This window comes from Sipha flava, unplaced genomic scaffold (genome assembly GCF_003268045.1).
Source record: "Sipha flava isolate LNK unplaced genomic scaffold, YSA_version1 299_pilon_pilon, whole genome shotgun sequence".
In the NCBI taxonomy this organism is placed as follows: Eukaryota; Metazoa; Arthropoda; class Insecta; order Hemiptera; family Aphididae; genus Sipha; species Sipha flava.
In genome coordinates, this window is record NW_020272971.1 from 366999 (window position 1) to 394239 (window position 27241).

Consider the following 27241-nt stretch of genomic DNA (forward strand, 5'->3'; position numbering starts at 1 on the left):
AATTTTCACAACTAAAAGTAATTCAGAATATTTAATCAATAACAGTTATACTATTTTAGGCGATGGTACATTTTATGTATGTCATGTTCATTTTGAGCAACTTTATACAGTTCACGTTGTACATAAATCAATGTACGTTCAAGTGGTGTATTGTTTGTTGCTATCCAAAACAACTGATATTTATGCTAAAATGTGGCATTTAATAAAAACATTATGCACTAACGAATTAAAACCTCAAAATATACTTATGGATTTTGAATTATCTGCTCATGATGGCGTTTTGCGTATTTTTCCAAATGCAAAAATTAAAGGTTTCACCTAGGCTAAGCTTGGTACTGACAAATTAGAAAATAGGGACTTAAAATTTAATATGACAAAAATGAATCAGAAATTTAAAATCGGTTAAAGTATTTTTTTGGATTAGCTTTTTTACTTTTCACTGAAATATTTGATGCGTTTTATGAACTATTTTCTATTGCTCCTGACAATGATAAGGTATCAGCGTTTTCTGATTATATTTTAGTAATTTTTTCAAAAATGATAGCAGACATCCACCGCACCTCTGGGCTGAGCTACCTTCAAACGAGCTAAGGACTACTAATTGTCCAGAATCATGTCACCGTCATTTGAAAGATCAATTTTATAATCCATATACAACCCAATCCATATATTTATAATTTTATCGAGTGATTAAACAACATCAGGCCGAAGTTTACTTAAAAATGCAATCAAATGGACGAAAAACCACAAAATACAGCTCTAAAGTCAACTCCAATATAAATGCATGGAATATGTATACTGAAAAAAAATTTTCAGATTAGACTATTTGAAAACTGTTGGCTTCAAATTTCAAATTTAATATTAATATTTATTCAAGGTACACATTATAATATTATACCTACTACTAATATATAATTTAAATTTGAAAATTTTTAATTAATTTTATAATCACTAAAAGCTTAATAATTATATGATTTTAATAAAATACACTTCATTTTTGTAAAATTGATTCGCATTTATGGGTTGTTAAAAAAGTAATTTTTTTTTGCACTTTTGGGTTGCGTTTGGGTTATATTTTTTGTTTATGGGTTATGGCCCGTAGGCCACTTCCATTTGTTTGGGTTAGTTTGTTTATTTTAAGAATCGCATCGGTCGCGTCGTACGATTATCGCATTTGCTGGATTCACCTAAGACACGGCATTACGGGACGTAGATACGACGGCTGCTGCGATCGCTTTGTACTGTTTTCTACTGTTCGAAAAATACGTTCGACAAGTAAACAAAAATAATGCCGCTTCCGATTAGAACAAAATAGCTTGTTTACGGGCTTCGTCGGGAAAGAAGACGAAAAATAAATTGGCACAGCGAAGGAAAATATTACGGACGTTAGTATCCACTTTTCGGTTCTTAGGGTTTGGTTCATGTTTTGTTTGTAATGATTTTCCTACTAAACAATGGACGCAATTGTTTAGTATTACTATCAGTCTAGGTACAGCTGTGGATAAATTAAATGGTTGAAAAACTTTTCCCTAACCGTGAAACTCACTTCGTATGATTAAATTATTACCATAGAAACGCGTATTTATACAATATTTTTAAACCTTTTTTTCCCCTCGAAAATTTAGCTTGATTATTTTCGTTATGTAATATGTACCCGATTTATTGTGTTATTGTAATGGAAAACCATTGACTGAAATGACATTTTATTTTATGCACATTTAACGAAGATATTATGACTGAAAACATATTTATACAAATATTTAAACTTTTTAATGGAACGAAGTTTAGAATTTAAAATTTTGCTACCTACGGGTATTTTGGAATTATATTTCTTATAATATTTATATGAAAAAAAAAAAAGTTTATATAATATTTAATAGTTTTGATTGAACCGATTGAAAATAATATTATTCAGAGTGATTGCTTAAATTCGTTTAAATGTGGGATTGTTTTGAAGTTTTATGTAATTTAAAATATTGAAAAATCATACAGTACTTTTTTTAAAAAAAAACTATTGAGAAGTATTTGATAAGAAATAAGTGTTGGAAGGAGATGAGTGACTTTTAACTTGAAAACGAGTATTAAGCTTATATTATAAACCATCGGATTCGAAAATGTTTTCTGAGCGAAACTCGGTATTATGCACAAAGTAGATTCCTATACTCACTTATCGTTACACTAATGACAATATCACGTATCTAAATTTTACCAATTGTTCAGGAGAATGAAAAAACTGAATAAATTTTAACAAATATTAACCTCATATTTTTATCAAATTTAGTATCAAGGCCGTAACTGGAAAAAAATTTCGGGGGGGTTTAAAATTATTATTTAATACAATTTATAGTTAATAAACTATATTCATCGCTAAAATGTTTCTACTTTGAAAATTTCGGGGGAGGTCCGGACCCTTGGACCCCCCCAGTTACGGCCTTGTTTAGTATAGATTATACTAAATAATATATCTAATTTGGAAGGGAAATAATTTAATAATTTATTTTAGGCTATTGTACAGAAAATAAATGTTGTGCCTAAGGAGATAACAAATATTTTGATACCAAAAACTCATTTTATGTAAAATGTCAGATACGGGGTATTGTCATTAGTGTAACGTTATACAACGTGTGTGTAAAAATATATACAAGCTACAGGATTTTTTAAGTGTTCAAAATGCAGTACAAACTGTGAAAATGTGTTTCGTTGAACTTTAAATTGACTGTTTAATCTGAAAATGAATAATACAAGTGTTAATAATACCTACCATTGAATATTTGTAATATGATCACTGTCAACGATATATATTGTCTACATATATATTGCTCGAGGATTTTACTTAACAATCTGGTATTTTTTTTAAATCTCATGTCATCTGCAGTAAGGTTCTTATCAAGAGTTCATTGATTTTATTTATTTTTATTTTTTAATATTACCGTCTTAACTTACCCATAATACATGTAGTTGCCGAGATTCGAAGTTGAACTTCATTTCATAATTTTTGGTGGTGGTATAATTGAAAAAAATATATATATATATTTATTAAAAACATAGTATGCGTTCATCAATAGTTATTAATAATTAATATTAAATAATATAAATTTATAAAAAATAACTGTTATTAATTTAAAACATTTTAGTTTAAATATGTATAATATCTAATTTTTGAGCAATAATCGTAATTTAACCTACTGTTCAATTTGAATTTGAAACTCTATTTAATAACTCCACGAAATCAATACTGAAAAGACATGACATTTTATTTGGATAAGCTTTATTACATGTGAAATCTACTAGTCTAGTAATAATTAAATTGTATTCTTGTTTGCTATGATTGTACAAGTTTTTAAGTAATCGAGTCACCTATAATTATAATAAATTAACCAAAATCAATTATTGTGTTTCGTAACTAATTATTTTATGTTATAACTCTCCCATTTCAAAAACCTCTTTTGGAAATAATACGATACATAGTACAATGAATCTTAATGTTGACTGACTAGATATTAATTCAAATCGATTGCAAAAATATCCCAAACACTTTAAAACGGTGTCACATACCATATTACATTAGTACAGTCCTCTCGATAATTCAAAGTTAACGGGACTGTTGAAAAATGTCGAATTACCGAGAGTTCAAATTGTTGAGTAGTTCGAAAAAACGAGTGTACTTAAATGCATTGTTTTTATTCGAATTACTGCGAAATTTTCAAGGGACCAAGCATTTACTTTGAATTACCGAAAGTTTCGAATTATCGATGGTTTGAGTTATCGAGAGTCGACTGTATCTAAAAAATAAAGTAAAAACGTACGACTGCAAAACCAAAATAAATTCTATACATCACTAAAAATACAAAAATAAAGAAACAATGTTCCTTAAGTTGATTTGTATATTAACACAGATTAACAAAAGAAAAATTATCTTTATTATTTCCAGTAACATAATCTGACTGTATAATCTTACACAAATTTACATTATACAAAATAACCCTATGTGTGGGAAACAATATGGTTTTTAAATTAATTGGTGATATTTATTTGTTCTTAAACTATTTAGACATAACTTCGTCATACATTTTAGATAAAGACGTTCAATAGGTTACCTGTGGAATCATTTTATAAGCATTTTATTACCTTTTACCTTGTGACCGTTGTTTATTTATACGTGTGCATTTTGTGAACATTTGACCCGTAAATAATCAGTTTGAATGATTGATTTATTGCCGACCTCATGTAGATGATACAATAGAAGTGTTTCATGGTACTCATGACGTATTTCGTACAGTGAAAATTATATTTTATTTGGTTTTCGTTTGTAGATTTGTTGACTGTTATTGTTTAAATTCGTCATTATTAAATCAGTATTAATTTCATTTTCTCGTTGCCGTTTTATTCGAAAAAAAAACACTACTACGGTTGTAGAAAAACTGTTCATTTTTCATGATGAACATGGTAACAGAAATAATTCCAACGTACGCTGTATAAAAGTGAAGATAAATACACGAAAAGTGGACAATGTGTGTACACCGCTGTTCACAGGTCGTGAAACCATGTTAGGCAATCGTTTTGCTTCGTAGTTTTCAAATTCGAAATGCTAACATTTCACAACAGACGTGTACACAAAATAAATGATTCAATCGCACCTTTGCTTTGCTCCAAAATCCACAATTTTATGTCATTATAACTTTAGTATAAATATTTTATATATTAACACTAATTCATCATATTGTACCAGGAAACTAATAAATGGACAAGGCAATTAAGGAAACAACATACTCGGGTAATAATAATTTATTATCTTCAAATTACATGTCTGAACCTGCAAGCGGAAAGGACATGAGATGCACTTAAATACAAATGTCTCTTAATACCATAGAACATACTGTTATACAAAGTCATGACAACAGTAGATCAGCATATCGAAAATCGAAATTACAGCAATGGTCACATAAAATGCCTACCATAGAACATTTTCAAAAATTCTTAAGATTTACGAAGAAAACTCTGCTAACTTAACAGTTGACAACCACAATAAAAACAAACTTACAGCCGAAAGAATCTGAATGAACACATGATAGCTTAAAGATGAATAAATTATGTTGTTCAAGGATAATTTAAATCCATTATGTGACGAAGAACATGTTTTGAAGGGTAAAATGTTTTCCTAACCTATAAGTGGATAATATTAAAAAGTGAGCATGTACTTGTAACCCGAACTCTTAATTTAATAATACGATGTAAGTAAAAAAAAAGAAAACAGTAATTAGATTCTGTAAAAAATGTATTACATTTTACTTGAAAAATACATGAATATTATTAATATTAATATATATTCACGCATTAAAAATGATAAAAAAAAAAAAAATAAATAAAAATTCATTTATCCACGTTATTTTTCACATAATAGTAAGCATGTCAACATGAGTTAAAAAACAAACATAATTTCAACCTAACTAAAGCTAACCTAAATTTGTTTTTAAATCAGCAATACATCCATCCAGACAGTTCCCAGTTCGTAAAATGTAGAGAGGAAAATGTGTCGGCCAAAAATGTTGAAAAAATAGAAACAATATAAGCGAAATCGAGTTATAAAAACGTCCGTAAACAACTTGTGTTTTGATTCTCTATGACTATCGATTATAATACGCGATGAATGTATTTGAAATATTTACGACGCCAAATAAATTATCCGTGAATGCACGAAATCATTTGATCTTCTAAACGGGGTTATATTGAAATAGTGTTTTTTTTTTTTTTTTTTAAAGTCAACACGGTGTAAAAGTCAAACCTTTGCACAGCGGATCCCTACTCAACTCGAGGCATGGACCGCTTTCGAAAAGTTTCCGTCACCGCGGACCGCTACGTAATTCCGCCCACTGCGTTTTGTATCCTTGTTACGATTATAATCCAACCCCATTGACGTACACTTTTTAATAGTAAAAAGCCGGTAATTCCTCAACGCCGGACATTTACAAAGAGCTACGGGTCATATATGTCGCGTTCAGTTGGTACAAGTACACCCGAAAATATTCCCATTGGATTATTTCAATGTCCGGTACATATTTAATATTTGTGGTTTTAATCATCAACGTACCCCATCGCTATCGCCCGGCGCTCTGTACGCTGCAGATTTATATTACCGAAAGCAATGATATATTTAATGAAATAATAAAGGTAGAAATTGTTTCATTAACAAGATTTGCCACCTAAATTAATACGAACGGACACGTAAGCCGATAATTACATTATTATTCGTGTACATGATAACTTTATAGAATTTTCATTGCGACTGCCTGCTATATTGTTGAACATTAAAAGTTTTCGGTCTCGACCGTGTGTTTAATGAGATTTAGTGCAACGCACGCGCATGCGTACGCGGTGGATGCCGGGGATTAGCGAATATTTGACTGAATGAAAAAATGTAGCTACGGCGGAAACAAAATAAACACACCCTGATTAATGTCACTGAACGCGTGTTCCTGTAATCGATAAAATAAACGAGGAACAAAGGATTGCTCTGTCGACAGCTTGAGAGTTGCAACTGTGTGTCTCGTTCGGTTGCAATCGATCTGTAACACGTACCGAGAAATTTCACCGTTACCGCTAATGACTACGTATTGACAGCATCCAACGAGAACATCAGACTTTTTTTCCCCAACGGTTTTACAGTGCTGTTTTACGCGCGCAACAGTCGCCCGTTTCGCACCGAAACACACTGAACATGTTACCGCGCGTGAGGTTAACGATAACAGTTCTCGAGTGTCTAAATGATTTTCGATTCCTACGCGTGGACGGAATTTCGAACGAATCATAAATAACTCAATCCTTGATTGCATCACTGAAAAACGATTCAAGACACTCTCCGCTTGGAATGTTTAGATACCGGACGCAAACGTAATAACATTATTTTTACGGCCGAAATTTTAAACGAAACTACATGTTGTCCTGAGCTTCTCGGACTAGTTCAATTTCATAACCCTCAGATACATATTTCGTTCTTGTCCCACTTTTTCAGTAAAAATACACCGAAAATCTTATGGAAATAATAATCCGTGGCGCGTCCACGTGACCGTATTGCGCGCGAATTCGATAAGCTAATAAATGTCGACATATTTACTGCTGAAAGTCTGGTGTTCCTATAGAACCTTACGAGTATTATGATCCCTCAATAATTTATTAATATTTGAATACCTATCACTATTTTACCACCAATGTACATACCGGTTTAAGTTGATCAATATTATGTTATTATTTTATAGTCATGTGTCTTTTATATATTAAATTTTACTATGTTAGAGGTTATTTTTGTTATTTTGTGCTTCAGTTTATATGGACGTTAAGATTAATAAATAAATAACTGCACTTTATAGTTGCAATTTTCACGTGTAATTTTGACGTTCAAATATTTCGTTTATCCAGTGAACAATTTAAAATTATTATTATAACCAAGTACGATACGTAATTGTAATTTGAGAATATGTATTACACCTTGGTCATATTATAATAATTTATTAGCTTATATTATGTTTCAGTGAATTAAAAATTATTCCAACTATGAAGTACCTACAATTATAACGAGGTATTATAATTATAAACTTACTTACGTTAAATACAATTTTGTTAGCAGTTAGTTTTTTTTTTAGTTTGAACTGTATCAGTTATAATATAGTTTGATCAAATAATAGTAGTAGTAAAAATATAGTGCTGATCACGCTCTGTTAACACTGGACTAGGATTTATATGCAAAAAAAAAAAAATGATTTAATATCCATTTGGTTTATTAAAAATATGCAATGATAATTATTATGTCAAAAAGTATGAAGTGTACTCTTGTAGAAAAAATAAAATAAAATTAACCTATTTTAATCGGATAGATATAAAATAAGTACATCTTTATTAGTGTTCATAAAAAAAAATAAAAATCACAAGATTGGCGTTGCTGCAGTGAAATTATGTATTATTTAAAATATGAATTTTGGAAGGATTTAGATTTTCTTGCTTTATAGTTTTTAAAATTATGTAAAATGCAATATATGATTTGATCAACCGTTTTAAACATTATAAAAATAATTTCATGTAGATGAACTCGTATTTGTCAACAAAAGAAAAATTGAATTCAACGTTTTCTCAAATATTATTAATAATGAATATGTGCAATTATTTTTTCGTAGGCAATCGAAAAAAAAATGTTTTATTAACTACAGGTAAACTTTTAATATATACTAAAAAAATTACCAGATCATTTACAGAATAAATGATTCCGAATCCATTAACTAATCCCTAACATTTACAGAATTCCTTACCCAATAACAATGCAAAATACATAAGATCATCATAGTTAGACTTATTTATTAATATGATTTGATACACTATAAAATATTACTAGATTTTTTATAAGTTTAGAATTTTCAAATTTAAAATATTTTAACTGCAACCAACTCAGAGTATTCCTCATAAAAATGTAAAAAAAAAAATAAATAAATATTAAATTCAGTTTCAATTTTATATAAGTTTATACAATATTAAGTATAATATTTATTCTAAATGTTATGAAATTATTGTATCTATATTTGAAGAAAACTTGGTAACGAGTTTATACTCAGTTAATATATTTAATGCTATACACACTCATTGTAATTTATCAAACTAATAAATGAAGAACAACTAAGAAAAACAAACGCATATTTTATTATAATACACTATTCGCGATTCCGCTATTCAACGATTCAAACAATTTCCATGGTTATTGTGTATCATATATAAATATATACTTAAAAGTATTCATTAATTATGTTTTATATTGCAGATAATTTACTATAAGTACATTTAAAGAGGAATAACAAGGAATTCAATTTAAGGCATCATTATATTTATATTTAATATAAATAATCATAGTTAGAAGGAGAAAATCTATAATTTATATGTCTCTATTTTACCAAATTTGTTTCATTAACTGCTTCCAGTCATAGATAAATTTTAATAAATGTATACGAGTGTTCCAAATGTTCTTTTATATTATTTAGAATTTGTAGATTTCGCTAGTTATTAATAATCTCATTTAATCGTTTTGAATAAAATACATTTTGATTATTTTATTATAATTTAGAAAACAGTAATCTGTCATACTTTGAGACTTGACTTTTAGAACAGCTATTTAGTTTATTAGTTTATCAATTTACTATGGAGTTTTTTTTAATGACAATTTAATTTTAATCATACTTTATCGTATAGCCGTTTATGTAGAAGTTTTTTAATGTGGTAATAATCAATAAACGCACTTTTTTTGACAATTAAACATTTTATTATTACAAATGCGTTTAACTTTTGATATTTTCATTATGTTAATTTAATTGAATTTATATAAACTAGATTCAGTGCTATTTCTAAATTTTATAATCATACGACTTATTATATGAAATGATATATGTATTATTACATCACAAAACTTCATATTAAAAAATCATCACAATGAATATAATAACATTTTTAATATAAATCTACTATTTAACTATTTATAAACATTATTATATAGACAAATATATATATTAAATATATATATATATATATATATATTTATATTTAATAACTGTAACCGTAAAATATTTTGTATCTCTGGAATAAACAATATCAACAGCAATCGTACTTTTAAACGCTGTAAAAAACCTCATTCTCATTGTAAATTCTGTCTTCATAAAGACATAGGCTCCAACTAACCACGCCCAACAGTAATATTAATGAAGTGCAATTGTACCAATTTGTTAGATTGCAATTATTAAGTATTTATTAGCTATTCTCACATGAAGACATGTACCTCTTTTAATTTTCCTTTATTCGTTCTCTGGATATGTATTTTATAAAATAAGTGAAAATTTAAAGAAAACTTAAAATTTGTATAATAAATATACGAAATATACTTATTGACACACTATGAGTAAATCAATAAGATTTTTAAATGATAATCAATAATTGTATATAAATCAGTAAAAGGTGTATACAATATGTTAATGTAATGTATACCTTTTAGTATATATTTTATATTCGTATATTTACAGTAAGCGTTCAAGAGAACTCTCTTATTATTTGTAATAAAATATAGATTATTAATAATATAGATTTTTAATATAGATTTTAATACTTTTAATAGTTAGGCTATAACACGGCAGAAACCTGACCCCATATTTTATATTTATTACAAATTTAAGCTACAACATATTGGCACATGTATTTTTTTTTTTAAGGCTGTAAGTATGTGGTTTATTATCCTACAGTATTTTACACACTTGGAGTTACGTTTTATTTAACAGCATTTGAAAAAAAAGCATGTAGGTACGATGAAAAGTCATCTAAACAAAATACTGATATATTTTATGATACTTTTTTATCATACTTTGAAAAAAGGGATTATCATTTGGACGATTTGAAAATATTTCGGTCGATCTTAAAAATAAATTGTTCTATTTGTTATTTTTATATGTTGATGTACAACAAAGTATACATTTTTTGATGGAAAAAAATAAAAATAATATCGGTTAGAAATTAGTTCTAGATGATTTATTTGATGAATTTAATCATATAGTGAACATTTTCAAAATACGAGTTAATAAATGACAAAAAAATTGTACAAAAGTAGAAGAAAAATGGTGTGAAAGTATATAGTATCCCAGTATATAGTAAATCAAAATATTGGTTTACAAAATGTATCAGGAATTATTGAATATGCTTTGGCAATACCCAGAACAAATATAGCAGTTGAAATAACGTTTTCTAGTATAAATTTATTGTGGAGTGATGAAAATATTGTTTTCTTATAAACACTAATACTCTGTACGGTCCGTTATTTTAAGGACCAGATCGGACTTCAAATTTTACCAGGGGATCGAAGTCGGACTGGACCACACTTAAACGTTAATCAAAAACCAAATTGGACCGAACCGACGGCTTCATATTATTTTTAGACCAGACCGGACCAGTAATTAAATAACATTTGATAAAGTAGATCGTAAACCAGACTTTCGGTTCGATCTTAAAACATTTTGGACCGTTTATGGATCGGTCCGTAAGGTTCAGTCTGTATGGACGAGTCCGTTTTCGACCAAAACCATACCTTCCCTTTTCGGTTGATTCACTTTTCAACCAAATTTAAAATAGGTCGATTCCCTTTTCTACCAAAACAAAAATTTATATAATAAATTTAAAATAATAAAATAATGATATACAATGTTTGATTATAATGGAAACTACTATAATGTATTAATGACGATTCAGGGTTTTCACGCGTAGCGAGATCTTAGGTTCACATACAGAGCATAATCCCATTTGCAACAGTATCAAGATTTGTACAAAAATTAGGTTAGGCTTAGATTATAATTTCTCTTGGGATGAAATCCTAAGAAAAACCCTAATAATTAAAGTTCCGATTATTCGAAAAAAAAATGCAAAATATTTTCATTACGATAAGAGATCAAAACTAGATACAAAATATCGTTCTCTTTTATATTAATATTTTAGTAGTTATTGACAACAATTGTACATAATTATTTTATTATTTTAAATTTATTATTTACATTTTTGTTTTGATCGAAAAGGGAATCGGCCTATTTTAAATTTGGTCGAAAAGTGAATCGGTTGAAAAGGGAAGGGTACGTTTTTGGTCGAAAACGGCCATGCCCGTCTGTATTAGCCCAAACCGTACCATATAATACGTTTAGTATTACACTGGACCGGACTACCCGACTTTATAAATAAATATTTACCTTAAGTTGTAGGTTTTTTTTCGTTTTATTTGTATACATAACAATATCTGTATTTAGATTTTAAGTGCCATGATTGGGACCGGACTGATTTTCATTTTATTTTTTTGAAACCGGACCGGTCTGAAAATAATGCATTTGATCTGAGGACTGGACCGAACTACTAAAAATGTTTGAACTGGACCAAACCGACGATCCAATAGTTTTTGTATGTTAGGACCGTACTAGACCGGATCAATGTCCGGTCCGGTCCGGACTGGACTGATTAAGACCGGACCATGCAGAACACTAATAAACACATATTTGAATATAACAAGTAGTTTTACTATTTAAAAATTGAATAATATTATAAGTTTTGTTGTTTAATATATATATTATTTAAATAAGTTTCATGTTTTGACAATCAATCAATTTTTTTTTTTTACTCATTGCAAAATAAGTTTCCTGTTTCTTTTTTACATATGGTCACCTTATTATACGAGACGGACACATTTCAGTCATTAGACTATACTTACTAACTTAACCAAGTTAACTTTGATTCCTCGATCGTCTTAATTCGTTCAACTTAACCATCGAAGAACACAAGGCAAATGGTTCGTGTACAATGGGTTTTACAATTATTTATATGTTAAAGTTTAACCTGCCAAAACATATATGTATATATATATATATATATACCAACAATTATAACAAAACGGTGCCGTATAATACAACGACGTATATTGATACATTGATATTTTACGCGAATCGAGTTTTAAATTATTTTTGTTCTCACAATCATTTTATTGGTAGTGTGCACTGCAGATAACTGCAGTATTCATTGTTACGGCGAAGGCTGTAAAACAATATGTGTATTTGAAAATTTTTCTGCATATGTATTTTCCGACGTTAGTGTGCAACGCACAACGTTTGCTTTCCGATGAATATTTATGCGTTTAGATTAATTTGTATAATGTAACAATGGGTGCTATCGAATACCATAAGAAGTTGTCTACGAATTTATATCATCGCTGTTTGTTGTATCGTTGATATAAATTTCAATTTTCTGCAGCGGTAGATACGAATGGTATAAGTGTCGTCCGTGGATTGGCCCATTGGGAAATCGGGATTTCCCGGTAGGCATTTACTCGTATTTATCTACAGGTCCTCGGGTCTGTTCAACATACTTCTTATTTTAAATTATACTGTTCGAACAAGACTAGTGTTATTTATTTTTTTCTTTACAAACCTTTTGGTTAACCTTCGAAACGAATCCGTGGTATATAGTTTTCATAGAACAGAATGTCGACAACGCAATATTGAATAACACATTATATGTTAAATCATCGGCGTATGTGTATATTTTTGTATTTCATGAGTGTACTGCTCGTCGTTTCATGCCTTCATACTATTACAGATTAAAACATTGAACACATCTGATAGTTTCACGGTATAATATCGAAAAAAAAAATTACGTTCATTAAATTAAAAAAATAATGCAAACGAATAATGTTAATAAACACACTGTTTATTAAAAAAAATTAACATGTACGTGTACATTCATTTTTAAACTAGATTCTATAGTATTGGGATTGTTAAAGTAATTATTAAAAAAAAAAAAAAAATTATTATATTTGAAATGTTGAAAAATATTTACCATACTCATTTACAATTTTTTTTTTTCTCATCATCAATAACAACTAGAAATATCATATTTTCTATATCAAAATAAGTAAAAATTTTGATAATTAATTTTACTATAGTAAACATATATTATAACTACTTGTACATATTAAATATTAAATAATAATTTAAGTTCTGTTCATTAGTAAACTATAAATGAGATTGTTGAAAATTCATAATAATTTCATGATTTAACCCGGCCTTTGGTCAAACTATTTTTAATAAAAGTATTGTTTTGCTATGCTTGTTGTACTCATATAATATGAGTACATTTTATAGAGAAGCGAAATATCATTTATATACAAAAATATGTATTTAATTATCATATTTTTGTATTTTAATATTTATATAATAATACATAAACATGTGGTAGAATAATATTTCTTTATTGTTACTATATCTATATGTATAAAAATAAGTGTACATTTTGAATAAATTGTATAACTCAAGATCCACCAAACCGATTTCGATAAAAATTTCAGGACATATTAAGATTGATATGTAGATGTTTACTGTGAAGTTTACATACTATACGATAAGTGGTTTCTGAGTTATGGCCTCATAAGTGCACACCTGGTGACATGACCAAAAACAACATACATACAGCCAGGGTTGGGCAAGATACTTAAAAAAAAGTATCATGGTACAGTCGATTCCGTTTAATAGAGAAATCGGTTAATAAGGATAACCACTTAATCGGGACAATTTTATAATTACGAAAACAAATGTATAATTGTAATGTAAAATTACGCTGCTTACCTGGGCCATGGGCCATAAATCCGGATAATTGGGACATTTTTATGATAGTAAATATTAATAGATCAATAGTTCGACAATCACGACTGACTCGCGTAATCGATTATTAGATTAAAATATACATTTTATCTTATCATATGTTCAAATGTGATGCGTGTTAAATGTTATTTAGTGCATTAGTCGAGTTTGTCACGTGTAGTAACGATGTCTCGTATGCGTAAAGATTTATCGCTTGCGCAAAAATTAGAAATTCTAGACAAAATTAAATTACAGCCACTAGGCTGTATTACTCGTCGTCTGTTGGAAATTTTAGAAGTATCGAAATCAACAATCGCACGAATTCAACTACAAGAACAGTTTTTGCGAGAACAAGCTCTTAGCCAAGTGACAACCCAGAAAAGAAAACGAGAGGGTAAAGATGCAGATGTAGACGAGGCACTGATTCAATGGTTTACATTGGCTACTAGTTGGGGCGTTCAAATGTCGGGTCCTATATTAAAAGCTAAATCCGAAGACCTTGCAAGGAAACTTGGTAATGACGAATTCAAAGTCACCAATGGCTGCTTATCTAGATGGAAAGTAAGATATGACATAAAATTTAAAATATCACATGGCGAAAAAGCTAGTGCAAACTCAGAGTGTGCCGATGAATGGAAACTTACAAAATTACCACAGATTCTTGCAAAATTTTCTTTCGATGATATTTATAATGCAGATGAAACAGGATTATACTATCCTGCAACCCCAGATGGTTTTCTGTGATTTAAACACGAATCGATAGCTGGATCAAAAAAAAGCTATGGACAGAATAACTATACTGTGTTGTGTGAACGCAAGTGGGACTGACAAAAAAAAAGCTTTTAGTGATAGGAAAAAGTAAAAAACCTCGTTGTTTTCAAAAAATTTCTTTACAAAAATTACCGGTTGAGTATCATGCAAATAAAAACGCATGAATGACTTCGGCCATTTTTATCGAATGGTTACAACGTTGGGATAGTGAGTTGAACAAAACAAAAAAGGCTATATGCCTCGTTTTAGACAACTGTACTGCCCATCCTAATATATCTATGAAAAATACCAAGCTTGAGTTCTTACCACCTAATACAACGTCACTAATTCAGCCTTTAGATATGGGTGTTATCCAAAATGTAAAGGTTAAGTATAGAGCAACACTGGTCAATTACATTTTAGAAAAGATTGAAGACAATTTACTTGAACCAAAATCAACGGCAATAGATATCAGTAAAAAAATTATTATACTACAAGCAATTAAATTCATTTCAGACAGTTGGCGTGATGTAAGTAGTCAGATAGTTAAAAATTGTTTTCGCAAGTGTGATTTTTTGAGGGATGTCAAAGCATCGATCAACAGTTGGAACCTAATTCCGAAGAATATGATAACGTAAGAGTACTAAACAACGTAGAATTTGAACTGGATTCAAATGTGTAATGCTATGACCAAAATGAATACGTTGATGATGTAATTATTCAATCCATACAAGATCAATATAATACAAATGAAGAGACGGACGAGGAACCAGATCCACCAATCCGACTACAGGAGGCAAAGAAATCTTTGGAAACATTGAGATTATTTTTTCTTCAACAAGGAAATGAGGGAAGCTCGATAAGTGCTTTGGATACTTGTTCGGACTACATTCGTCAACAAACAATAATAAGTAAAAAACAAAGTAATATTCATAATTTTTTTAACTAAGATAAAATAATAAAAAAAAATATATATATGTACTTTTATAAATATTTAGGTTATAATACTATGTTTTTCTTTTTGTATAGTTAAATAATTTCTATAATTGTATTATTGTAATATGTATTTGTAATAATAAAAACATAGGAAATCAGTTTTTCAATAAATTTATATGTTTTTTTTTATTTCGGATTATTGGGATAACCGATTTATTGGGACAAAATAACATGGAACCGATGTGTCCCAATAAAGCGGAATCGACTGTAATATAAATATAAAAATAATAATAATACAGTATTCACTCTTCTCTCTTTTTTTTTTTTTTTTTTTACAAAAACCTTTCTCTTGAATAACTCCATCAATTCAATACAATTTGCATAGTTTTAAAGATCTAATCATAAATAGTAACAAACGTATTTAACTAACATATTTATACGGAAGTTAAATATATAAACAACATATACGTTTATTGTTATTATATAAATATGGGTAAAGTCGGATATTTTATTTAGTGGACCACTGGTAGGCGATTGTAATGAAGAAAGGAGCAAGGGGGATCTGATTGAATATCGATCAATTTTTCAACAAGTGAATAATAATTTCTTGCAAAATCTTTGAAGTATTTCCGGGCAGGGTTAATAATGATAAAATAATTGAGTTTATTGCTTAATACATGACTAATTGAATTTCACTTCAATTATAAATGACATGAATAATCAGAGTTTAATAAAGCAATTTCTATTAACAATCATGTTATATCATACTTTTTATTAAGAAGCACTCAAACACAAATAAAAATAATAAAACAACAGTAAAGAAATCTTTAATTTTTTTTTTGCCATGAAATTATATTGACTTGAGGATACTTTGTTTCCCACTACTCAAGTTAAATATATTCAATGATAGCTTAACATTGACTTCTCCGTGATATATTTATGTGTTTGTTAATTATTTCTAAGATACATGGATCGGATTCTTAAACAGCAATCGTAGACGATCACCTACATTTTTATATATAGGTATGTGACATCGCTACAAGAGAGTTCTCCCGAAAAATAAATACCAAACATAATAATTTAGTAGAAGACTGGTACCACGTGTTTAACTCATAATTGGGAGCCAATCAAGTCATCACTTGAAAGTTCGTTAAATTATCAAAACAGAAGTAAGTATTATAAAATGTATCAATACAAAAAAAATTGATTAGTATTTAATAAAATTAAATGATAATTTTATAAGATAAATATGTGTACTAGTTAGTTATATTAGTTATAGTTAGTTATAGTTATATTAAAAAAAACAATTTATTTCTGAAGAACTACAAAAATATATTAGATAAATCAAAACATCCTACCTTATTTAAGAAGACTTGGGCACAATATTAAATATTATTTCGTTGTTATTTTGTTTTGTATTTGAAAAAAGAAAAATTCAATTTTTACTGAATCACTCGCAGAGATATTTTTTCAGAAAATATTTAGACTGAAGGTAATTTTGGTCGTATAGAACCACTATATTTATCATTGATAATTACGCGATACGTATGTGTGTGTATATGATTTTCGTGAGCAGAAATCATATTTCTGGTGGCTAATATTTTGGTATTACAGAAGCAATTTAAAAAAAAAAAAATAAAAGAGTAAAAAATATGTAGAAAATTGAAAGCTAAGCACGACGGGGCTCGGACTGAGAGTCAGAACGCCGACCGACTAGTCCATGCAAATATGTGTTGTGAATGTGTATATGTATTCGTGCATATATATTATTGGAGAGATGTATATTGTTCATGGTTTGCGGCGTTCATCCGTGCCGGCACTCCGGAACCTGTACAAATAGACATTACTCCAATTATTTGTAAATTGAAAACGGCGTAAGCGAAATATTTCTGCTGTGCGTGGTAGAACCAATGGAATGGTGGGGGGGGGGGGGGGGACAAGAGAGCGAGGTAAGGGCGGGGGGGGGGGGGGGGGGGGGGGACGGGGGGGGGGGGGGGGGGGGGGGGGGGAGAATCAAGACCCTGAAATACGCAGCTGTGTGAAAAATCGATGGATTTTCTCGTCGAGAGGTGTTCTTGGTTTTTTTTTCATATATATAAATCAGCGATGGATCCGTATTTTCAAAGCACCGTGAGATGATTCTTCAGTGGCGGGAAATTCAAAGGTGTCCTTACCTTCAGTCATCGCAATAGCTGTTATATGTTACGCGAACGATAACATTGTAATTTTGACGTTATTATTACACCATTCTGAAGCGTGTATTAGTGCGTGATGATGTTTTTAGAATTTTTCAATTTCTGTTTCTCAGCTGCACGTTGTCTACATTTTTACTACGAGTATTTAGACTTTAGGTATAATACCAAATGTTTAATGATACGATATACATGTTTATGCAGGTATAGATCAATTTTACAAAAGAAATTTAATTAATATTAATAACTCGCATGAATGTGTTGCTCCGTCTTACCGTTGATTATACTATAAATACTAGTATTAGTATTTGTAATCAACAGTGAAATGTAACAAATCTGTGTTTAGTAAAAGCAATTTTATACCACGTATTAATATTTTACCATGAATATGTAATACATCACTAATCAAAAGGCCTACTTTACAGTGACTAATGATTTAATGTATTTATTCTTATGGGACGTTTCTTACTTTTTACAGTATCCTAAACTATTGGGATAAGCCCATTTAAATATCTAACTTTTTGACTAATTCAAGTCAGAGGAAAAATTTTTAAATATAGTATGATGTAGTGTAATAGTATAGGTGTTTTGGTGTATATATACATTTTTCTGAGTTTTCCTTTACTTTGAAAAAATTAATTTTAAATACTTACATAAATGTATGTGTATGTTACGGGCTATGTGAAATACTGGTATATTTTAAAAAAATATTATAAATAGGTAAACATTTTAAAATTATAAAAAAAAAACAATACTATAAATCATTATAACTAGCTAATAGGTAATAATAAAATTATAATTTATAATGAAAATAAAAAATAATTTTAGTTGGTTAATAAAAATACTCGTGGTTCACATTGCACGGGCAGGTTGACTGAGCAATGTACTCATTGCCCGTAACATATATATATATATAGATGAATTTAAATTACTGTTAACGTGAACTACTATCAGATAAGTAAATTTCATATTACAACCCTTTAAATTTTAGATTTTAGATTTTAAAATCTATTGATATTACAAAAATACTTTAGGGACTTATTTTTGTAAACATATTTTGAAACTGAAAAATTTTTATGTAACTTACATGAACTTACTACGAATGAGGAATCGATTGATTTTAAGCGAATGGTCTTGAAGAATTATAGTAACTAATTTCCGAAATAATTTGGTTTTTAAACTGAAAAAAGGAAAGAATAATTTAATCGAAGTGGTTATGAATATTAAGAATTATAAAATAAAAAAAAAATAAATTAAATATGATTTTTAAAGATTATATACTTAAACAAATAAATAGTTTTTGCTTCAAGCATTCATGAATCTATTATCATATAATAATTATTAAAAAATGATAATATTTCTTTTTTCACTGATACTCCAAATGCATCAACTATTACTAACTATATTATTAAATAGTTTTTTTAGTTATGGAATACTCAAAAATGTATTAAGGTATTCCGCTATTGAATCACAAGCCATCAGTTAATTATTTTCTCAAACCTGTAATTTTATAGATAATAGAACATTTATTGTATAAACATTTGTTTTTATGCCTTTTTTTTTTATTTACCATCACTATACAGTTATTTTATATTATTGTTCTATTTTCCATTAACAGCACCCTTATAGCAAAATCACGCCCAGAAAGTAGTTCTTGTATGGAACTTGAATGAGTACCAAGATCAGTTTGGGTAGAGGACGAGAATTTAAAAATTTTCCTATAAGTATCTAATACATCCAGGTTGAATATTTTAAGAATTATAATATTATGTATAACGTATTATATATTTTATTAGCTCCTTGAAAATCCTTTCAAGTCACCTCTGTTTAATAGCAACTACATCTATGGCTCGGGTGAAAAGAGCCGACCTTCATATTAAATAACTTTTAGTCAGTATTTTGATACTTAAAATGTCACGCAAATTAAATTTTTTAAAAATTCGTAATAATGGCAATAATTGATATATACACGCTGAATGAGTATCATAAAAATTACATTTTACCAACGCTAACCGGCAATAAACAGTGTATACCCCTAGATAAGGGGCTTCACCAGTCAGATATAATTAAACGCTGTTGTAGAAAAACAATCTTTTATTTACATTACAAATACAAAATTAATACATAGCTAGAATGAAAAATATAAAAAAGTTAGTTTATATTATAAATACACTATAAACAATGAATAATAAAGTGAAAAGCATAAATTAATGTGATAATTGTGATTGTTTCATAATCAAATGTTTTTTTGTTTGTGTTTCGACATTGGAAACACATCGAAACAAATTATTTCCTAATGATAATAAATGTTTTTTGTACTTAGATTTTAGTGCCATCATGGAAGAAAAGCCTTTTTCGTATTCATAAGAAGTGGTGAATGGAACCAATGTTTTCAATATTTCTGTTACTAGACTTTTAATATTTTATCAGCTGATAGTTGTAAGTAAAAGTTGGTTGAGAATCTCTGCATCTAACTGCATCTATGCCTTGAACAAGGACGGGCTTATTTACGGCCTGGGAATATTATAAGAGAAATCATTTAATATAGCTGATCATCGTATGACTCATGATTAAAAACACATCTGTTCGAGAAATCATCGTTGTCACTTGAAAAGTATTCTAGTAACCGAATTTTCAATTGCATCGAATGTGTTTTCATGATGTCTGAAACACGATAATGAATAGGACTTTTCATTTTTATCAATGTAATTCGAAGTCAAATCGGATGCTTCAACATTTTGTTTTCTTGAAGCTCGCGGATCCGAGTGCTAGGGACGGGGGAGAGAGGAAAAGGGCCGAACGTAAGATTTGGATTTCGCCACTGGTGCACGTGAAAGTGTTGTAATAAAACGGCGATAGACAACGAGGTGGTGGTGGTGGTGGTGGCGATGGCGGTTGGAGGTGGAAAAATAATAAGAAAAGTAAAAACGAATGAAAATAGTTTTTATTTTCATTCATTTCATTTTTTTTTTTCTCTTCCCATTCCGCATAAGTCGACCGCTGTCGCAGCCGCCGCCGCGTTCCGTTGGTAGCCGACGGATTCCGATACGCGACCTTTGCCCGTGCCGACCGCGTGCGTGCGCGTGTCGCCGTCTCCCGCGCGACGCGCGCATTTTCATCACTGGTACGCGACACGGCGGCCGGGGCCCTCGAGCGCTGTTCACCGTCGCGCGTGCATTGTTTTCGCGTCTCCGCACATCGGAAGTCTCGCTCCGGCGTGTTCACAACAACACCGCCGCCGCCGCAGTTTGCCAAAACGACCCGGTGGGCACGGGCCCGACGGCGCAACAGTCACAAGTTACGCGCGAGAAACGGTACGGAAACACAATAACTTCGTCGTCGTTGGCAGCAATAAATAATCACGGTCCGTGTACAAAAAAAAAAAAATAAAAAAATACATACCACAGTACGTACGTACATACGTACCATGGTATATGTACCTACGACGACGGTTGGTTACGAGCGATGATCGGAAGTCGTTCGACACCGATTACCCGTTCGGTCTCCGCACCGATCCGTTCGCCGAATCCAATGTTTGACGTTTGCCATTTTTCCGCACTGAATTCGATCCGACCAACGCGCGCGTGGTCTGCGGTCCAACGGACCTATTAAACGAACCGTAAACGTTATCCTGTTGTATTCCGATTTTTTCGAGATATTTTTTTTTTTTTTACGCGACCGATCGTTTTCGTGACCACTATGAAAAATAAGATTTTTGAAATCCCGTAGTGCACTTCATCTACTTTCTGTACCGCACCAGGTTGTGTCGTGGTGTGCACGCGGTCTTAGGCCTGAATCGTTTTCACATTTTCCAACACTACTGTTGGTTGTTGTTGTCATTATAATTGATATTGTTTTTATTATCATTAGGTATCAACCGTTCCGGTTCGTCACGTGTTGTTGTACACAGCTATGAACTATCATCTTTGAGCGGCATGGTACGGCTACACGCGTTTTTCATACTCTCATTACTCGCTTTACAAGGTAAGACGAAAACGACAACGATTTTTGTAATATTATTATTTGCTTTTGTGTTATTTTTACCATCACTGAATGGCAATTACCCGTTCTGTATGATTTTTTACCTCTTTTGTAATCACGTACCTTCCATATATTTGGGTGGAGAACTCGCACCATATCGCGTGCGGTTTATTTGAAATTATCCGATAACGTTTCCGGCGGACAATAACAAACGTTATACTAGTGCATTTATCTTCCCACTCTAAATCTTTTTGTGTATATTTTTTCTATCAATCAGTTTCATCGCACAACATACGTTTACGTTGTTTCAATCACTTCTTTGTCTAACAGCACTACGCTTTCTAATTACAATATCATGGTAGGTAGTGTGTGGTTACAAATCAAATTGTTACTACTAAGTAATAACGGTAATACGATTGTTTTTCATTCAATGTATGATTATACTAATTACGATTGCGGTGGGTACATTATTAGAAGTCGTGTTTCGATTTTCGGCGCGCGCAACATTCGTTAATGGTGAAATATAATTTGGAAGATCTAACTTGGTGATATCAAACGTCGATTAATGAATTCGTTCGTCCAATATGTTAGATAATTCTGGGTTAATGTGTTTGGTAATGCGGCTGTAGTTTGGTCTTCATATCAATGTTCGGTAATTTTTTGGCGGGAATGTCCGTGATAATATACATTACGTTACGCTTATGATATTATACTTGATATTGTAATAATTCTTTGGCTGGTTTGAAGTTTAGAACATTAACGTTTGTAATATAACGAGTTGAATGTAATAATCAAGTTTGAATCTAAAACGAATTATAAGAGATACATGATTGATTATTGATTTCATTATAAATAATGTTATTTTTGTAGATATTTAGTAATTATCTAAAAATTATTAATAACATTAACTCTTAGAATGTGGGGCCTTAAAGTTGTTAATTATGCAGTATAGGTATTTTGTAACTGGGACCCAGTGCATAGTATTGTGATAAACTGTTTTCACTCGGCTAATGTATTTCGTAACTAGAGCCAACATTTAACTGACGTCCGTTTATATCTGTTGTTTATATCTGTTTTATATCTGTTGTTATTTGATAATTTTTAAATATTATTTATCAGTTATAAAAATAAAGTTTTTTACTTTTATAAAAAAAGCTAACTAGAATATTTGGATACATAATTTAACATTTGATTAACAATTTGTCACCCTCAATATATTAAGGACTCTGAGCATTCGACTCTTTGCTTGTATAAAAGTAAAGTGTAGTTCGTCACTAGGTACTTATATCAGTTAGTGTAATTTTATTTACACTATTTATCTATTCAAAAATTAACTAACGTTACACTTTAACTTTAATCGAGAAAATATCAGTAGAAAAAAAGAAAGTCCCTATGTTTCTGTTTAATGATAAAAACTTTGAAATATAAAATATCACTGTCTAAGGAAAAACAATAAACAGTTAAATAGAAATAATAAAATTATATGAGAAAAAATTTTAAATGATTTTTTTAAATATATAAATTTGGAATTTTTGTTAATTTGTGCTTTTTCTAGGCTAATGTCGGTTTTATTGGACACAATGTAATGTTTTATTATTTATAGAAATAAATATAAAAAGTTCACCTACACATGTACTAATGTTTATTAGACCAATTGATAAGTAAGCTACTAAACTCAAATCATGCATATTTTATAATAACTTTTGTTGTATTTAGAAAATAATATTTCTTATTATATTTCTTATTGTTTCTTATTAATCACTATTATTAATTTTTTTTTGTATATGCCAAAATTGTTAAGCTACCCATTCATTTCCTCTTGAATGGTAAAATTTAAATACTTTACTCGTAATTCCAAAGCACAGACTTGAAAAAAATAGTTAATGAAGTTACTACTAAGGTAATAAAAAGTGTTGTTACATGAGTTGAGTGAACCATAGGGAAGGGTCTTTAAATTTGAGAGGAATGATTAATTATCGTAATTGAAAAACTATTCTTAGTGGAATTTAGTTTACCAAATAATGTTAACAAATTTGAAGTGCCCATAAAAAAGTATATTTACTTCAGAACCTTGAGATATTATTTCGAAATAGACATAGTTGAATTAATGTGATTTACCGTGTTCAATAATTTAAAATTACTGAAAACTATAGTTTTTGTATTATAACTCAATACTGAGAAGTATATATCATAATTCATGAACATTCAATTATAAATACTAATAAAAAATGTCTTAATTGAACACTAATGACATTTATTTAATATAGTACTTTTAAATGCAAGTCAATGAGGCGTTTTATATTGTTCAGACCGATTTTTAATACTGTTAGAGGTAGAAAGAGGAGGCAAAAGAAAATGCATAAAGTATTGAATAATTTGAGAACTTACCAATTAAAGTTGTGAATAATAAAATCTGAACAAATTATAAATAGTAATAGCTCATGCTTTATCAAATATTTGAAACAACTGTGTCCTTGTCGGTATAATATCACAAAATTAAATAACTCACCGTCCTAAACGAATTTTACTTTTAATAATAAATGGATATTTATGCTTTATATGTATATATACATACATACATTTTCATAAAGATAATATTGAATAATATTGAACAATAGTATTATATATTTTATATTATATTAACTCCTGTCATATTAGTTAGTACATATATGTATGGTATTTACAGGTATGTATATGTATTTGTCATGTCTTATGTAATTGTAAACGAATTTTCTTTGTATAAATTCTAAAAATTGACCACTGAGCGAGACCGGAGACTAAAATGTTGAAATAAACCTTTTGGTTGGTCATGTATACCAATGGTTTTCAACCTATGGGTCATGAAAAATGATTCGGGGGTCTCCAAAAATTATAATAAATGGTTATTCATAACAAAATGTATTCAATCTAATTGTTACGAATGTACAATACCATATCGAAAAAAATAGCATTTAGCGTAATCTTATCTAACCATGGGTAATTAATTATATAAGCAATTGTAGTCACCGATTTTAATTGGATTGACATTTAATATCTGGTTATTTTTACTGTATGCTTGTATTTTAATAATTTTAGTCACAAATTTAATATTTAATAATAATTTTGGTTCAAAAACCAGATTTAAGGGTAGCACTATCTAATATAAAACCTAATATGGAAACTATAATCTCAAGAATTCAAGTAAAATTTCCCATTAAAACAAGAAAATCGTTAATAATAATTGTTAATTGTTAACATACATACATTTCCATATTATTTATTTTTTTTACATTTTTTATTTATTTAAGTATACGTATTCAAAAAATGTTCATATTCTATTATTTATTATTGGTAGGGGTCATATTAAAATAAAAAAGTTGGGGGTCACGATTCGTAAAAGGTTGAAAATCACTGATATAGATACCCGGGTTCTCACTGACGTGTCTGTAATATCATAACTGTGTTAGTAGAACTTCATTTCTCTGTCAGAATATTTTGTGAATTTGAATACACTTATTGAATAGATTTTGTCTATTGCTTACGACCGTTAATCTAATTATTTAACAAGATGTGTCGTGTGCTTTAATTACGCACATAACAATAAATATATCCCTAAATTTTATTTAGAACCTAAAATATTAATTAGATAAATATTAATTCATAACAACCATCATCTCATGCCTCAATTATATTCAATACATTAAATTTTGTGTTTCTATGAATTGAATTATATTTTGCTCTAGATTAAATGATTAAAGAATGATGGCACATCTATTGGATAATCATAAATCTAGTTTACAAATTTCAATTAAAATTTTTATATTTTATTAATATTTATTTTATTATTATGAATAATGATTGATGATTTATAGATGAATATAAAATAAACAAAACTACTTTACCTTATGACGATACAGGAACTACATTTATTTATAGTTATTTTGTACAAGAAATAGGGTTGGAAATCGTTTGATTATTCTGATCATAATTATCTTATTCTAGTTTTTTTTATAAATATTTATTTAAGGTTAAAAAAATGTATTGAAATTTAGATTTTGGTTTTGATTCAAATTCACATTGGTATTTAAAAGAGTTTTAATTTTATAAATTATATCAATAAATGTTACATTTTTCCAAAGTGCGATTATATTTTAATATTATTTCTACTCATTGTATAATTCGTTATAGTATTTACAGTATTTAATTACATCAGAGAAATGGAACAAAGGGATACATAATTTTCCTACTAGATTTTTTTTTTTAAATATATCGTCGTTTTGTTATATTTTTCAAAGGAACATGTGAGTCGGTGGATATATATATAGTATATGAATTTAGTTTCTGTCCTAGGTTTTTTTTTTAATAAATTATTTCTGGACAAAATATACCCGGGGTTTTTTGTTTAATTATTGTGCAAAAAGATGCACGTGTAACTATTTCAATATTTTCGAAGCAAAAAATCTATGTAACAATAGGTAATATTAAATTTAATAAGACGCGTTATATTTTGTACCCGTTAGCACGAATTTGTGATTTACACTACAGTTGTCTTCATTTGTTAACAAAAATTAGGTCTATTGTTTATTTCCTTGCTCCTTGGTTAACATTTCAAACTAGAACAATAATGGTTTTTTCACTAAGTAATAATTTTTTTGGCGAAAGAAAAATTATTTATTTACCGTGTTCATACCGTGAATTTCGTTATTTTATTTGAGTTTCTGTGACGAATCTTTTTAATATTTAATATTTTGGTAGGGTTTGTACGGTAATTATTTTTGATATTTGTAATTTTAGTTTTTATTTTTGTTATTTACATTATTTATTATACCTTCTTCATTTTTCAAACAAGTGTTTTATAACTTCGTATATACTGAAATACCATGCTTTAATTGCTAATAATAACCATTCCTTTGAGTAGAAATGGTTACCTAATATAATTCATTATCAGACCTACATTAGAAAATTATTTAAAACCAAATATTTATTTTATGTTATTATTTTTTTTAAATCACAGTACATAACATTGTAGACCATAGACCTGTAGACCTGTAGGCAATAACAATAACACATACATAATTTACACGCAAAATTTAATTTTAATTTATATTTTTTTTTGTATGAAAAGTAGATGATATTTATTCTTCGATATGATAACAGTTTTCAATAATAAAATTTGAAATATAATTTACAATTTATTGTTCAACCTCGAAAATTTACAACAAA

At 29.1% G+C, this 27241-nt stretch overlaps 2 protein-coding genes across 5 annotated transcripts in view; both read left to right on the plus strand.

The window, feature by feature from the left end:
* Nucleotides 1-27241, plus strand: part of LOC112685965 — a 157684-nt gene that overhangs the window by 13108 nt on the left and 117335 nt on the right. For 2 of the 4 annotated variants that reach the window (XM_025558040.1, XM_025558037.1), the window contains exons 1-2: nucleotides 21192-21422; nucleotides 21929-22042. In XM_025558040.1, the coding sequence (XP_025413825.1) occupies nucleotides 21994-22042 (49 nt within the window). In that variant the 5' untranslated portion in view covers nucleotides 21192-21422; nucleotides 21929-21993. Of the gene's footprint in view, nucleotides 1-21191; nucleotides 21423-21928; nucleotides 22043-27241 lie in introns of those variants that run through there. The other 2 variants (XM_025558038.1, XM_025558039.1) reach the window with 2 other exon arrangements.
* LOC112685951 (tigger transposable element-derived protein 4-like) lies at nucleotides 14367-14924 on the plus strand. The gene has a single exon (XM_025558024.1). It carries the CDS (start codon nucleotides 14367-14369, stop codon nucleotides 14922-14924), a length of 558 nt encoding a protein of 185 aa, XP_025413809.1.

What these genes read in the sequence shown, in the direction of transcription:
- LOC112685951 (XM_025558024.1), top strand. Translation starts at nt 14,367, where the DNA reads ATGTCTCGTATGCGTAAAGATTTATCGCTTGCGCAAAAATTAGAAATT.